This window comes from Candidozyma haemuli, assembly GCF_002926055.2.
Source record: "Candidozyma haemuli strain B11899 chromosome Unknown A_2014730914, whole genome shotgun sequence".
In the NCBI taxonomy this organism is placed as follows: domain Eukaryota; kingdom Fungi; phylum Ascomycota; class Pichiomycetes; order Serinales; family Metschnikowiaceae; genus Candidozyma; species Candidozyma haemuli.
This window is the reverse complement of record NW_020289906.1, coordinates 1412620-1425943: the sequence shown is the minus strand read 5'-3', so window position 1 is coordinate 1425943 and position 13324 is coordinate 1412620. Positions and strand designations below refer to the sequence as shown.

The 13324-nt window shown below is 47.1% G+C and overlaps 6 protein-coding genes across 6 annotated transcripts; 3 read left to right on the top strand and 3 right to left on the bottom strand. All coding sequences in view use genetic code 12, as the record gives it.

The window, feature by feature from the left end:
• Positions 1-445: 445 nt before the first annotated feature.
• On the top strand, positions 446-1048 carry SSR1 (Ssr1p; the record flags this gene model as incomplete). The annotated part of the gene is made up of 1 exon (XM_025484371.1): positions 446-1048. The coding sequence occupies one exon, from the start codon at positions 446-448 to the stop codon at positions 1046-1048; it is 603 nt and encodes a 200-aa protein (XP_025342586.1).
• A 1127-nt stretch (positions 1049-2175) lies between these two features.
• CXQ85_000628 (guanine deaminase) lies at positions 2176-3591 on the top strand (the record flags this gene model as incomplete). Its single annotated transcript, XM_025484370.1, has 1 exon — positions 2176-3591. One exon carries the CDS (start codon positions 2176-2178, stop codon positions 3589-3591), a length of 1416 nt encoding a protein of 471 aa, XP_025342585.1.
• A 1453-nt stretch (positions 3592-5044) lies between these two features.
• CXQ85_000627 (uncharacterized protein) lies at positions 5045-8290 on the top strand (the record flags this gene model as incomplete). Its single annotated transcript, XM_025484369.1, has 1 exon — positions 5045-8290. The coding sequence occupies one exon, from the start codon at positions 5045-5047 to the stop codon at positions 8288-8290; it is 3246 nt and encodes a 1081-aa protein (XP_025342584.1).
• Positions 8291-8360: 70 nt separating this feature from the next.
• FUS1 (Fus1p) lies at positions 8361-9284 on the bottom strand (the record flags this gene model as incomplete). Its single annotated transcript, XM_025484368.1, has 1 exon — positions 8361-9284. One exon carries the CDS (start codon positions 9282-9284, stop codon positions 8361-8363), a length of 924 nt encoding a protein of 307 aa, XP_025342583.1.
• Positions 9285-9798: 514 nt separating this feature from the next.
• On the bottom strand, positions 9799-10542 carry CXQ85_000625 (phosphatase PAP2 family protein; the record flags this gene model as incomplete). Its single annotated transcript, XM_025484367.1, has 1 exon — positions 9799-10542. The coding sequence occupies one exon, from the start codon at positions 10540-10542 to the stop codon at positions 9799-9801; it is 744 nt and encodes a 247-aa protein (XP_025342582.1).
• Positions 10543-10740: 198 nt separating this feature from the next.
• Positions 10741-13002, bottom strand: PSP1 (Psp1p; the record flags this gene model as incomplete). Its single annotated transcript, XM_025484366.1, has 1 exon — positions 10741-13002. One exon carries the CDS (start codon positions 13000-13002, stop codon positions 10741-10743), a length of 2262 nt encoding a protein of 753 aa, XP_025342581.1.
• Between the last annotated feature and the right edge of the window lie 322 nt (positions 13003-13324).

The following is a 13324-nucleotide window of genomic DNA, read 5'->3' as shown; positions in this document are numbered from 1 at the left end:
ATTCAGCACAGCCGATTAGGAAATCTAAAGCTAAAGACTACTACTTAAGTTATAGCACAAAATGTGCCTGGGCAGCTACAGCAAAGAAAGTCTAGGCGTCCAAATACCGCAAACGAGAGGGAGCTGAGACGACTATCTGCCGGATGATACCGCTTTGAGGAAAGTTGCGAATGTCAACATAGATCATATGGTGAGCACTCAGCCAAACAAGATCACGTGAGTCGGTTGTTTACCTGAGCATCTACGAGGATTTTGAGCTATAATTAGCCAAGTCTGGAAGGCTCTTCCCATTAACTATGAGCCCAATACTGCACATTGTTGTCCAAACATAACCGATCACCTTTCTCTTTTCTGGCCTAGCTTTTCAGCCTACAAAACATATTTGAGTTTTTTTTCTCAACCACTACACCACCTTTTTCGGTTCCCTTCGCTTACCTATAGAACTATGCACGGCTTGAAATTTACCGCTATTGCTGCTTTTGCTGCTTCCGTTTCCCTGGTGATGGCCACCCCTCCAGCTTGCTTGTTGGCTTGTGTCGGTGAGGTTGAAAAGCAGTCCAAGTGTGACAGCTTGGCTGACTTGGAATGTATCTGTACTTCCATTGGTGAGGAGGTTGAGCAGTGTTTGGAGGAGAGATGTCCTAACGGTGACGCTGACACCGCTAAGGATGCTTTCGAGGCTTCTTGCAAGGCTCAGGGCCACGATGTTTCCGGTAAGGACTCCAGCTCTTCTTCCGTTTTCGAGTCTTCCTCGTCTGCTTCTTCCTCGGCTGCTTCTTCTTCCGCTGCTGCTTCCTCCTCCTCCGCCGCTTCTTCTTCCGTTGCTGCTCCATCGTTTGTCAGCTCCGAGGAACCAACCTCCGCTGAGGAGCCAACCACTGCCGAGACTACTTCTGCTGCTCCATCTACACTTGCTACTTCTTCCACTGAGGCTGAGGAGGCCACCTCTTCTGCTCCAGCTGCCGTCAGCTCTTTCGAGGCTGGCGCCAAGATGAACGCTGCCTCTTTTGGTGTCGCCATTGCTGGTGTTGTTGGTGCTTTGTTGTAAGTCTTTTAGTTCGCTTGCCAGGGCGGCTGCCAATGGCACTTTCACGATTAAAATACCAGGATATATTTCAAATTGATTTTGCATACCCGGATATGACTTGTTCGGTAGTAGATGTAGGGTGTAGAAGTCTTTACGGTTCAAGATACATCGAAGTGAGAAATGGTCCTGGATCATTGAGACATGCTTCGTCCCTCAGAAACCTTATCTGAGTGACTTTTAACGAAGAAGCCACTCAATTTTTCAAATAAGTAAACATCATTGTGTGGGGCTTTTAGGGAAGAGCCGTTGCTGGAATGAGGCTTGTCGTACGTCAGTTGATAGTAACCCCATTTCTGACGAATCTCGAATCTTTCCTCACACTCACAACCACAACTCCCATCTATAAATGAACCAGTTTAATTATCAAACAATGTCCTGCTAGTTCAAAATATCGCTGTAGAGCAGAACCCACGAGGCCTTTCTCATCAAATTACCTGATGGTTGTTCCATCAAGGGCAGGAAGCCCATAAAGTCCAGAAAGTCCAGAGAGAAACTATATGTTTCAATCAGAAGTCTTAAATAGACATACTCAAGAAATCAGCTACTTTCAATTACTCAATGTCTAATCAATTCCTTATTCTTCTGGTGCATTCTTCCATTGCGCTTGTTTGCAGCCATTTCGCAGCCATTGTAAGAGGACCAGAGAAGCGCAAGAACAATTCCAGAACGATTTTCGTGACAATACCAGGAAAAGAACACCAATTAAAGTGTTGATAAATGTGTATGATGAGACTGTTTGAATATTTCAGTATTTCGAGCCAGTAGCCACTTCGGCGCTTTCCGGTTGATGGTTCTTCCACTATGAAGCCTTCGACGATGCTGTAGGGACGGCCGAACAAAGCTTAGCTTTGTTAAGCAAGAGCTCCCTGAAATATACCATGATCAATCAAACATCACCAAACATCCAAAACATCCATCAGAAGTACTACTTATGGCTCTTCATTAGTTCAAATTCCGTTCCCCGAGGCCCTTCCGCGGCAACATCGCACTTATCTATGTACTATAATGGAGACTATCTTCAAGGCTTATTGGACTACCACTTCCTAAACTACCACTTCTTTAACACTTGCTGAAAGGGAAAGTACAGCATGTACACTTTATACTACGGAAACGTGATCCATACGCCGCAGCTTGGGGCAATTGAAATCCTCTTGAACCATTATGTGGGTGTCAATGCTCTGGGTACTATTGAGTTCGTCCAGGAAGCTGCCAGTAAGGAACTGGCATTGGAGCTTGTCAGGGAAGGTAATGACTTGAGGGATGAAGAGATAGCTTTTGTTGATAACTCACACAAGTCAGCGTCTTTCTTGGTGCCAGGATTTATCGATACTCACATCCACGCTTCTCAGTATCCTAACATTGGCATTGGATCTGATCTTCCTTTGCTCGATTGGCTCAACAACCATACATTCGCTCTTGAGTCAAAGCTTGACGGCTCTTTAGAAGGTAAGCGTTTGGCTCGGGAGATTTATACCAAGGTGATCGACCGTACCTTGTCTAATGGTACTACATGTGCTTCATACTTTACGACGGTTGATACGGAGACTACCAAGATTTTTGCTGACATTGCCGCTGAAAAGGGCCAAAGAGCATTTGTGGGTAAGGTTTGCATGGACTGCAACGATTCTTTCCCGTCCTACCAAGAATCACTCGAGGATACCATCGCTAACATGAAAAACTTGGTTGACCACTGTCATCATTTGGAAGAGAATGGATATGACAGATCATTGGTGTGTCCAATTATCACACCTCGTTTTGCTCCTGTTTGTCTGAGAGACCTACTCACTGAACTAGGTGATATGGTGAAGCAGTACGATTTGCCTATCCAGACACACGTCTCTGAAAACAAGGACGAAATCTCCTGGGTGAAATCCTTATTTCCTGATTGTCCAAACTACACGTCCGTTTACGATAAGTTTGGTCTCTTGAACGCTAGGACGATCCTAGCACATGGCATTCATTTAGACGAAGATGAGCTTAAACTCGTCAAGGCAAAGAAGACTTCTCTTTCACACTGCCCCAGCTCGAACAGTTTTATCACCAGTGGAGAGGCTCCAGTGAAGAAATATCTATACGAAGACGGGATCAATGTCTCATTGGGCACCGATCTTGCAGGAGGCTTCGAACAATCGATTCTTGGTGTTGCCAGAGCACTGGTTATGGTTTCCCATCACTTGGCCATGGGTTCAGCTGAAGACACCAAAATTGGAATTCCCGAAGCACTTTTTATGGCCACTGTCGGCGGTGCTAAAGCATGTAACCTTGAAAATTCAGTGGGAACAATAGAGAAAGGTAAGAAGTTCGACGCCCAGTTGATTGACTTGGACGTTGCTACTACGAATGTGGACGTGTTTGGGTTTCAGAGACCAGAGGACAACGACAAGCCCGAAGCTGTCAAGGAGAAAGTGCTCAACTTGCTTTACAAATGGGTTTTCTCTGGCGATGACCGGAACTGCGTCCAAGTCTGGTGTAACGGTAAGACGGTGGTGAACAAAAGGAGGTGAAGAACCAGCCAGGAAGCTACTCCTTACGGATTTGACATTTGTGACATGTCAAGGCGGTAGTTGCACAAAACAACAACCGAGACAGATTAAGCGAAAGGAGCAGCCGTATCCAAGGCGAGCTGCCTGCCTGGATCGTCGCTTCAAAGTATAGGGTTTGCATTAACGAGGTGCGGTATTGATGCAAAATAGCCGCCAACATAAGAGGGTTGGCTGCGAAATAGGAGAGGGTGGCCTACTGTGGCAGACCAAACAGCAGAAGTGTGGAAGAACAGGGGGATGAAAATTTGCCTAGGCGTTTAATTCGTCCAAACTATGGGGCAGTGTATACTTTCAGGGCTTCTGGTAAGTCGCATAGTGGCTTCACATTACAGGCCTCAAGTTCGAGGCTTCGCTTCTCAGGTGTCTCGTTGGAGGCTGATTGGCAGACACATAGTGGCGGTTCAGTGGCGGTTCATTCTCTTGTGCTAAACCTTAATCCAACGGTCCTATGACGTTAGACATTGTGTTAAGCTCTTGATCAGACCGTATACAATAAGAGCCAAGCTGCGAGTGTTATAGCCAAAACGGACCCAAGAACGACCAAGAACGACCAAGAACCACCAAGACCACCAAGAAGTGAACCCAAGAAACTCACATAACCTCACACGCGAGGCTGCCCCAGACGTAACACAAGATCCCCAAAACATTCACCCCCTGTGAAATTATCCACTTTTTCTATGGCGATTGCAGGTATTGTGATTGTGCCCTGTCTTTGCGAGGCTCTGGGCAGGCTGAATCAGGCAAATGCGATACCAGAGTGGGCGCCCAGAGGCAGAACAAGCAGAAAAAAAGAGCGAAATATACGCCAGAAAACTTCCTTCGCAGCGAAAAGTGACTAGTGGCCCCCGCTTTGTGACTTTTATGATGTGGTGGTTGTCATTTGCAACTTGAAAATGAAAACAATCCTTGATTTCACCAGGTCCATCAATTACTTCTACTTTGTTTTCTCTGAATTATATGTCCCTTTCGCCCCAGCTGATCTGTTCGTCCGGGAACGGTGCTTTGTTTGCAGCTGTCCGCGGGAGCCGCGGCCGTTCGTGTCTATGTTTTCATCTCTTTCTGCGTCTTGGGACTAATTTTTTTTTTTTTTTTTTTCTGGTTAGGTTCGCGCTGCACTGTTTTCGTCCAAACCGCTTTCCTGCCCCGTGATAAGCTATATACTTCGGCTTTTCTGTTTCTGACCACCAAACGTCGGTTTTCCCTTTTTCTGCCCTTGTCCAGCCAGCGAAACATTAAAGCTTGATAATTCGCCTGCTTTTTGCTTTTTTGGCTTTATTTCCTATACGAAACCCATACATCCGTTCGACGATCCCTTAGTCTAGCGTTTTTTTTTTTTTTTTTGGTACCCTCTCGCATCAGGGCCTCAGATCATCACTTATTTCCCACACTCGCCAACGTTCTGGTTCCCACCAACATGAAGCTCAACATGTCGCCGAAGAAGCTGGTTTCCCGCGAGGAGTCCGCTTCGCTGGTCATGCTGTCGTCCCCTGAGAAAAGACAGGCCACTGAGGATGACATTTCCCCAGAATTGGTCCCGATAGTCACCTTGTTATCCGCCCAGGCCCACAGAAGGTACCACGAAGGTATCTTTATGCTTTACTATGATCTTAATAGTGACGGCAAGTCCGGAGACCGTGAATGGAAGGAGGTGTACGGTATTCTTACTGGTACTCAGTTGGCGTACTGGGACGCTGCCAATTTGGCTCGTTTCAAGGACCTGCCCGAACAACTCTTCGAAACATCCTCCAAGCCAAAATACTTGAATTTCACTGATGCTATATTCAACGCCATGCGTGTTCTCCCTGCAGCGAAACAGCAGCTTGAAAACGTCATCATTGTATCCACAACTTTGAAAAACAGATATATCCTTCAGTTTCGCTCTTACGAGACTTTGACGGAATGGTACATGGGCCTTCGTTTGGCCTCTTATGAATACAACTCCTTGCAGGAAGCTTACACTGGTGCATTGCTTTCTGCTCGTGGTTCTCGGCTCTCTGATATCCGTACCATCTTGGCTGAGAAACGTTATAACCACTCTGACTGGGTTAAGATTAGATACGGATCAGGAATGGCTTGGAAACGCTGTTACGCTGTTATCGAACCATCCGTTAACAAGAAAAATAAGTTCACTTCCGGCCGTGTTTTGCTTTATGATAACGAGAAGATGAAAAAGCAGAGCTTGCTAGGTACTATTACATCAGCATCAATGGTCACAGCTGTTTACCCACAGCTGCCGTTTTTCATTGATAAGAGTACAATTATGAAGCTTGAAGGTGCCATTAACTTCTCGCTGCCCTCGACCAAAAAGTCTAAGAAATCTACTGCTCAATCTGAAGAGACTTCGCTTTTCCTCATGCCAGAACAGCACTCTGCGGTTGCCGGCTACGATACATTGATCCGTTTCTTGATGCCGTTACTAGATGCATTTGGCCTTTATGGTCGTCCAAAGCGACTTAAAGCTGATCGTGTTGATCCCGATTCGCTTCTTTTTGGCTTACCTACCTTGCCTCGTGTACATTATCTTATGGTTGGAGACCTTCATCCTCTTGCCGGTAACGATGCGTTCATGAGCTGGGATCATGGCAAATGGACCGAAAACATCAAAAGGATTTTAAAGCTGAAGCTTTCTCAGGGATACAATGGATGTGGAAGCTCTAGAGGCTTCGTTGGGGCATTGAATTCGATGAGTCCAAGGAATAGTCCAACTACTTCCAGGGTCCCCTCGAATAACATCCATGAGTCTCCTAACCCACAGAAAGTCGAGCAGACGAGGAATGCTTCTGGTCCTCTCACTCCTCTTTCTCAGCCAATTGGTCGCCCTGGTGAGCAGCCACGTTCGCTGAGTGGTCCTCAAACGGGATCTCAGAACCAAAAGCCTGTGCCCAACCAACCTCAGCAACGTCTGCCTCAACGCCATAGGCCACCTCCACCTGGTCCAGATCCCGTGATGAGAAGACCAGAGCAACTGAGTCTGTCCAAGAACGTGCACAATCTCTCTGTCAATACTCCGCAACAGAGGGGCCAACAGAACTTGTCTCCTAACGCTGTTGGTGCTGGATATGGTGCAGCTGCCGGTGCAGCTGTTGGTGCTGGATTCGCTGGTATGGCTGATCCACACAAATCAGTCCAGCTTGCCGATATTTACCAGAAGTACTCAACCATCGAGAGTCCATCGGACAGGTTCCATGATAGGAATGAGATGTTGAAGGGTGGTGCCGAGGAAATTGAAGAAGATAGACTTCCTACGCTTATGAGAAAGAAGTCTTTGATGCGTGGTATTTACCCTACAAATGACAAAGATTTGTTAGGTAGCGAGAGCGAGAGCGAGGAGGATATCGAGGAAGAAGACGAAGAATCTAGTGAAAGTTTGAAGGAACCTCAATTGCCATCTGCAAGTTTGCAGGTTCCAGGTTACGACAAGAGGAACAGCAGTATGTCACTGGTGCAATCCCCAACTACCCAGTACAACGAATTCAATAAGCAGTTCTCCAAGACTGTTGATACTGAAGGCCCATTGCGCAATCAGAGATATGAAAGCAGCAGCGAGGAAGAGGAAGAGTCCTCTGAAGAAGAAGAAGACGACGAAGAGGACAATCAATATGCTAGATCAGCTGCTTATGCGCAACAGAGTCAAGGTGCTATACCCAGAGCCAACCAGCTCCCCCAGCTTCAGCACCTTAATCTTAAAGATGATGCTCCAGCTGATAGCCATCGTGGTGCAAGCCAACCGCATGGCCAACATGTTTATGGTCAACAAGTGTACGGACAGCAACCCCAAAGTGAAGGCCAGTATGGTCAGCAAGGCCAGCAAAGGCAAGATCCTCGCCTGGTCCCTCTTCAAAAGTCAAGGCCATCTAAGAACTTGACTCTGGAGCTTCAGTCACCACCTGAACATAACAGGCCTCGTTACATCATGTCGCCCAACAGCTCGCAGAATTCCCTTCCCAGCTCCAGAAGCCCAGCCCCTCAGCAGGCTCAGCAAGCTCAGCAGCCTCAGGCCGTTCCATCTACTGTCGTAACGGAGCCAAATGGGAATAACGAGGAATCTTCTCCCACTGTTGCACCAACTGCAGCATTCAGAGTGCCTCCTCCACAACCTGTTCAGCAGATGCACCCAGGCCACGGTCCTCAACAAATGTATCAGCAACATCCTCAATATCAGCAGCATCCGCAGTACCAGCAGCGTCCTCCTCAAAGCCATGGAAACTCGGGCATTCCACCAAGTGTTTCCCAGCCAAAGTCTGTGAGACTGCCTCCGCCAGCCCAACAAGGAGTGCCTCAGCAGTATCAACAGCACCAGCAGCATCAGCATCATCAGCATCAACAACACCCACGTCCCCAGCAGCAGCGCTCTGGTCATCCTTACCAACAAAGAGCGTACCAAAACTACCAAGGACCCCCACCCCAACAGCAAGGGGCACCATACCAGGCGCCTCTTCAAAGACAGGCTCACCATTACAACAATGGTATCCAGCCACAGGCGCCAATGCAACCTATGAGCTCTCCAAGCGTTCGTTCCTACGGTGATGCTCAGCAGGTGTATCAGTACGAAGCTCAACCCGAGCATCGTCCTGCCCCACAAGCGCCAGAAGGACAATATGGCAACTACCAAAGGTACAAGCCAAACCCCCAGCAAAACGCTTACCAGCGCCACTACTAGAGCAATGACTGTATGACTGTATTATTAAGAGTTGTGTATTAGTGTATTTATTTGGAACATACGGAATTTCCTAGTATCTACGGAGACAATTCAATGGAACGTAGCCATAGCCATCTCTATTGACCAAGGAAACATGAGCCTGCGTTCCCTTTTGGAAGTTCAACACTGCAAGGTCGCCCACCACTACCGTCAATTCACCAGCCGATTCCATAGTATACCCTTTGATGACAACAAGAGCTGTTTGAGCAGACACTGTTTCCAGACTGTTGTTGGATAAATCTAGAGAAGGAGGCCGTTTTGATTTGTAAGAAGGAACTGGAGCAGACTCCTTTGGTTCGGGGTCAGATTCAGGTTCGGGTTCTTCTTTCTTCAAGTTGAAGCTTTTCATAAAAGCAGGCAGCTTCAAATCCAATGACAGGATCCATTCTGGATTAACCATCCTAGAGAGACGACTCAAGAAGCGAGGAGGTTTTTCTTCAGGAGACTCAGGTGATGGCAGAAGCTGCTTCTTTCTTTCAAAACCCCCCTTTCCTCCTACCGCTTGTTCAGCGTCATAGGTCAAGTATTCAGTAGATTTGGACTGGATCTTCTTCCGTAAGAAGACCCATCCCAATGCCACAAGTATAAAGAGTGAAATGATAGCCAAAGGAATGCCAATTGCCAAGCCCAATTTAGTCCCGCTAGTACTTGAGCCAGGTTCGGTTACCGTTTCTGTCAAGCTCATAGATGCTTGAGCCAACCTGATTGAGGAAGTCGAGCTTTCCAGCGACGAGGAGCTCAATGACGATGCAGACGAAGAAGAAATACTGCTTGTCATAATCGAAGGTTCCATATTTGCTAACAGCCTGGTCGTAAGTGGCCGGTAGGCGGTGGATATAGGCTCATAAGTCGTTGTACTAACAGTAGTAAGTAAAGTGATGGTGGTGTCCAACACCAGCGCCAGTGGTGCAGCCAGAGACACCGTTTCGTAGACGACTTGGTAAACTGTAGTCATTGGGAAGTAAGGAGGTTATTGATTTCATGATTGGGAATGGCTGAGGGTTTATATGGCTGGCAAGCCACTAATGGTTGCAAAACGGTTTCATCTGTATGCTTCTGAGACACTTGGGTGCAGACTGAAACATGCACCATCAGCCACTCCTAAGGTAGATAACTACGTAATTTGATAGATTTTAAAGGAGAATGAACAAGAACAGTTTCGAAAGCGTTTCTAGAAAGCTTCTGACTTGTGAAGGGTGGGCATTTCGTGCACAAGGCAGACGTCATAAAGCGGATGAATCTATTCATAGTAGCTATTAGCAGGAAATGGTCTGGACTTGGGAAGTGATCGTGAAGACGAAACAGATTACATGGTACGAATGAGGAAATGATTGGCGACATGGCCTTGTATGTGTTGGTCTAACCTTAATGCTGTTACGCTGAATGCAGCTTACTTATGTTTGAGATCAAGCAAGATCTCTTTCAAACTTTGCAACTGAAAAAGAACCCCAAGGCACTCAACGCGTTTCTTATAATGGCAAAACCCCGCTGTTATCTTCCTCGCCGTTGATCTCGTGAGAGTTCTCTGCAAATACTGAGTGGAAGTACTTTCTGTAAACAGCCACGGCCACGGAGCATCCAATAATCATGCCCAGCACGATATCCAGAAAATGATGTCTGTAATCCTGAACCCTAGAAAGGGCAACGTAAGCGGCCAAAACGAGAGGCAGCATGCTAAGAATATATAAGTAGACTGGTTTTGATGCAACATTGACAGAAAGCTGCAACTGGCCAAAGAGCCACATGGCCAAAAACAAAAACGCTGAAAAGGAAATCAGCGAGTGACCAGACGGTGTCAGTCTCATACCATCGATCAAGCGTAACTCTCCCAATGGAGCTGTACATACGGAAATATCCACGAACACGTCCGTTGGCGTGTTGGACGGAGCACCACATCTTTCCAAGAAGTCTGGCCTTGGTCTACCAACCCAGTTCTTCAAAATATCAGTGATAATGCCGTCTAAGCTCACTGTTAACGCCGCTCCAAGCAACGATACTTGCAACAAATGCAAGGCCTGATCTTTGTTCTTGCGGTGCTTGATGAAACTACCCACGGTCATGGATACAGATGGAACGAAAGCTGCTAAGAAAAGACACATGTGGCCAGTGACTCTTTCTTCGTGAGTGAATGGATGTTGGATCGTGTGATCGTTAAGCTTGAACTGGCGATTGAACGGCCTGGCGTGCTCAGCCACAATAAAGAAGTACGCCATTGCGACGGACGTAACAACCCAGTCAACGAAGTAGTTTCGAAATCTTTTCAGCCGAAGATATGTAGTAAGGCTCATGTTTGGTGGAGAAAGAGGTGTGTCCAAGATCACTTGGAATGTATCTGCTTTATGTAGCACTGGCCGCGAAAATCTTTGGCCAAGCCTAGTAACTCTATCATACTTTTCTATAAACCCGTGAGATTATACATTTTTCTGTCCGCCAAACGGATCGAAGTTTGGAGGAATTTGGTAGCTTGAGTTTTTGCGAAACGATTTGGCGTTCTTGTTGCCAGGGCTGGCGTTGGGAGCTTCCTCGTTTCTACCCACTGGCACTGGCATAGCTGCACCAGTCTCTGCATCACTGACGTCGTTCATCTGTGTAAACCCATAAAACTTGCCTTGAAGGTCGTTTTCAAGGTTAAGTACCAAATTGTACATATTGCGCAGATGGAAGTACGTAGGCTTCGGCAATTTACCAAACTCTTTGACGGAAAAGTTCAAGATTTGCTCATTTGACAACTCGTACTCCTTAGGAATGCTGCCTAGCGTCGACTTCTCGCTAGCATCATCCTTGGACAAACTGGTGTATAGCTCCCGTCTGTCGTAAGGCAAAACAGCACATAACCAGATACGTGTCTTGTAAATCTTGAACAACTCTTTGATTAGTCCTCTGAAATCAATCCGTTTGAAACCAGCATAGTAATAGAAGATCAACTTCTTGAAATCGCATTGATACTCGACATTTATGAGCGTCAAGTCGTTGTTGAGTCCCAACTCTTTTATTTTATTAAAGCAAGTGATGAACGCCTTTTTCTCTTCCAAGAACTTCCCGCTTAATTTCTGTATCTCCTTGGGTGTAGCGAAACGTAACACTTGCTTGGTGGGTAAGGTAATAATAAATTCATTGTCTTCGTTGGAATGCTTATTGATGATTGTGGATGCGTTCATTGCCGTAGAATGTGTGCCTCCACTGTGATTACCCTTGACGGACGTACCACCGTTGGCGTCATTGATGGTCAAAGACTTGAGATGTTCGATCTTCTTGAGGAAGTTGAATAGGATGGCAAAATCTAAGTTTACCAATGGCTCTAAAATCATCACCAAGTCTTTCCCTCTGTCACCGTCAACGATAACCAAATTGTCTCGTTGAAGGAAAATGTTCGAGCTGCTAGGGTACGACAACAAGTCCAATTTTCCGTTCTTGTTAACGACAAGGCATAACATCTTGTGGTTAAAGGTGAGATTGTTCAAGTTCTTGACAAACGTAATCAACTTTTGTACCACAGGATTGGCTAACAACTCATGCAACTTGCTTAAGATATTGTTGCTGAGATCAACGTCCTGGAAGTATCGTATGGCCGAGAGAAATTGCTGCTTGAGCTCTGGAGAAGCCATTATGTACTGATCCTTCAACAAAAGGCCATTGTCCAATTTCATGGTTTGGCCGGGAAGTGGTTGAGCAAATGCCGACATGTCAACACCGGAGCCACTAGCCAGCGCTCCAGGAGCGGCTGGGTAGGTATTATGACCCTGAGGAGCTGTTGACGGGACTCCACCCATTGGCATACCAGACGAGCCAGCCGGCTGGAATGAGCCAGAGTGGAAGGAAGAAAACGAAGCGGGACCAGACGAGTAGAACTGCAGTTGCAGCGAATGGAAGGATGGGTAATACTGTTGCTGAGGCACGGCCTGGTAGTCGGCCAATTGAGAAGGTCGTCTGGCCTGGAAATCCGACAAGTTCGTATTGAGGGAAAAGTTCAGGAGCGAGTCAGCAAGCGCATCCTGACCCATGTTGCCCTGATACTGTTGGTTCAGGGCCAGGTCTCTACGTTGCAGCTGTGGAGCATTCATCGAGAAGTTGTTCGCCGCTGCAAAAGACGCCAAGGAGTTCTTGTTCGAAGACGTTGTCGATGGATGGAAGGTGGAAGTGGCGGGACCAGCAAATTGCTGGGCGGGCAGAGACAGCAGCGGTTGCTGTGATCTGGTGAACAGTTCAGCGGCATAACTAGGTCTTCTAGAAGAGATATTCCCAATACCGCCTTGTAACTCTAAAGGCAAATGAAAAGTGTTTGTTTGGTTGTGGAAAGGTCCAAACTCAGCAAGTCCGCTAAAAGCAGGACTGCTATCCATGCCAAAGCCGTTGTGGGCACCGGTCAAGGGTGAAAAGGAGTTGCCATACGAGGCCTGAGGCAGGTCGTCTCGCTGGGGAACGTCATGGTGGCTCCCTAAAGCCGATAACTTGGATTTCAAAAGCAGGTCAAAGTCTAGATTCGAGTCGAGAGCTGCATCGGGGACAGGGGGAGCGGTGGCAGGTTTTGAAGGAAATTGCTCTGGATCTTGGTCATTTTGGGGCTGGTGCTGTTGGGCACGGTTTTGCTGTTTTGAAGGCAGGTCAGCCTCGCCTGAAGCGTTGGGCTGCTGGAGGTTCAGAGGCCCGAGAAAGTCCGGAAACCTAAGACTCATTGCTCGGAACAAAGTTTATGTACGCTCTGTGAGTAACAGTAGAGGAATTGAAGTGGTGATGTTGAGGAAAGATGGAGGATGTGGCGAGGGCTAAAAACAAGCACGAGTGAGGGACACAGGACAGGGCACGAACAATGCTCGGGAACCAGGAGGCACATTTCTCGGTCAGAGGAGCTGCGGGAGAAAACAAGAAAGGGCCAAGGGTGCACGGGTGTTTAACAGGAAATACGAGATTCTACAAGAGAGTCATTTTCTACATAATTTGCTCTGTTTCAAGTTGTTCCCAGTCAATCTGGTTGGGTGCTTTGCGAGGATCTGGCGG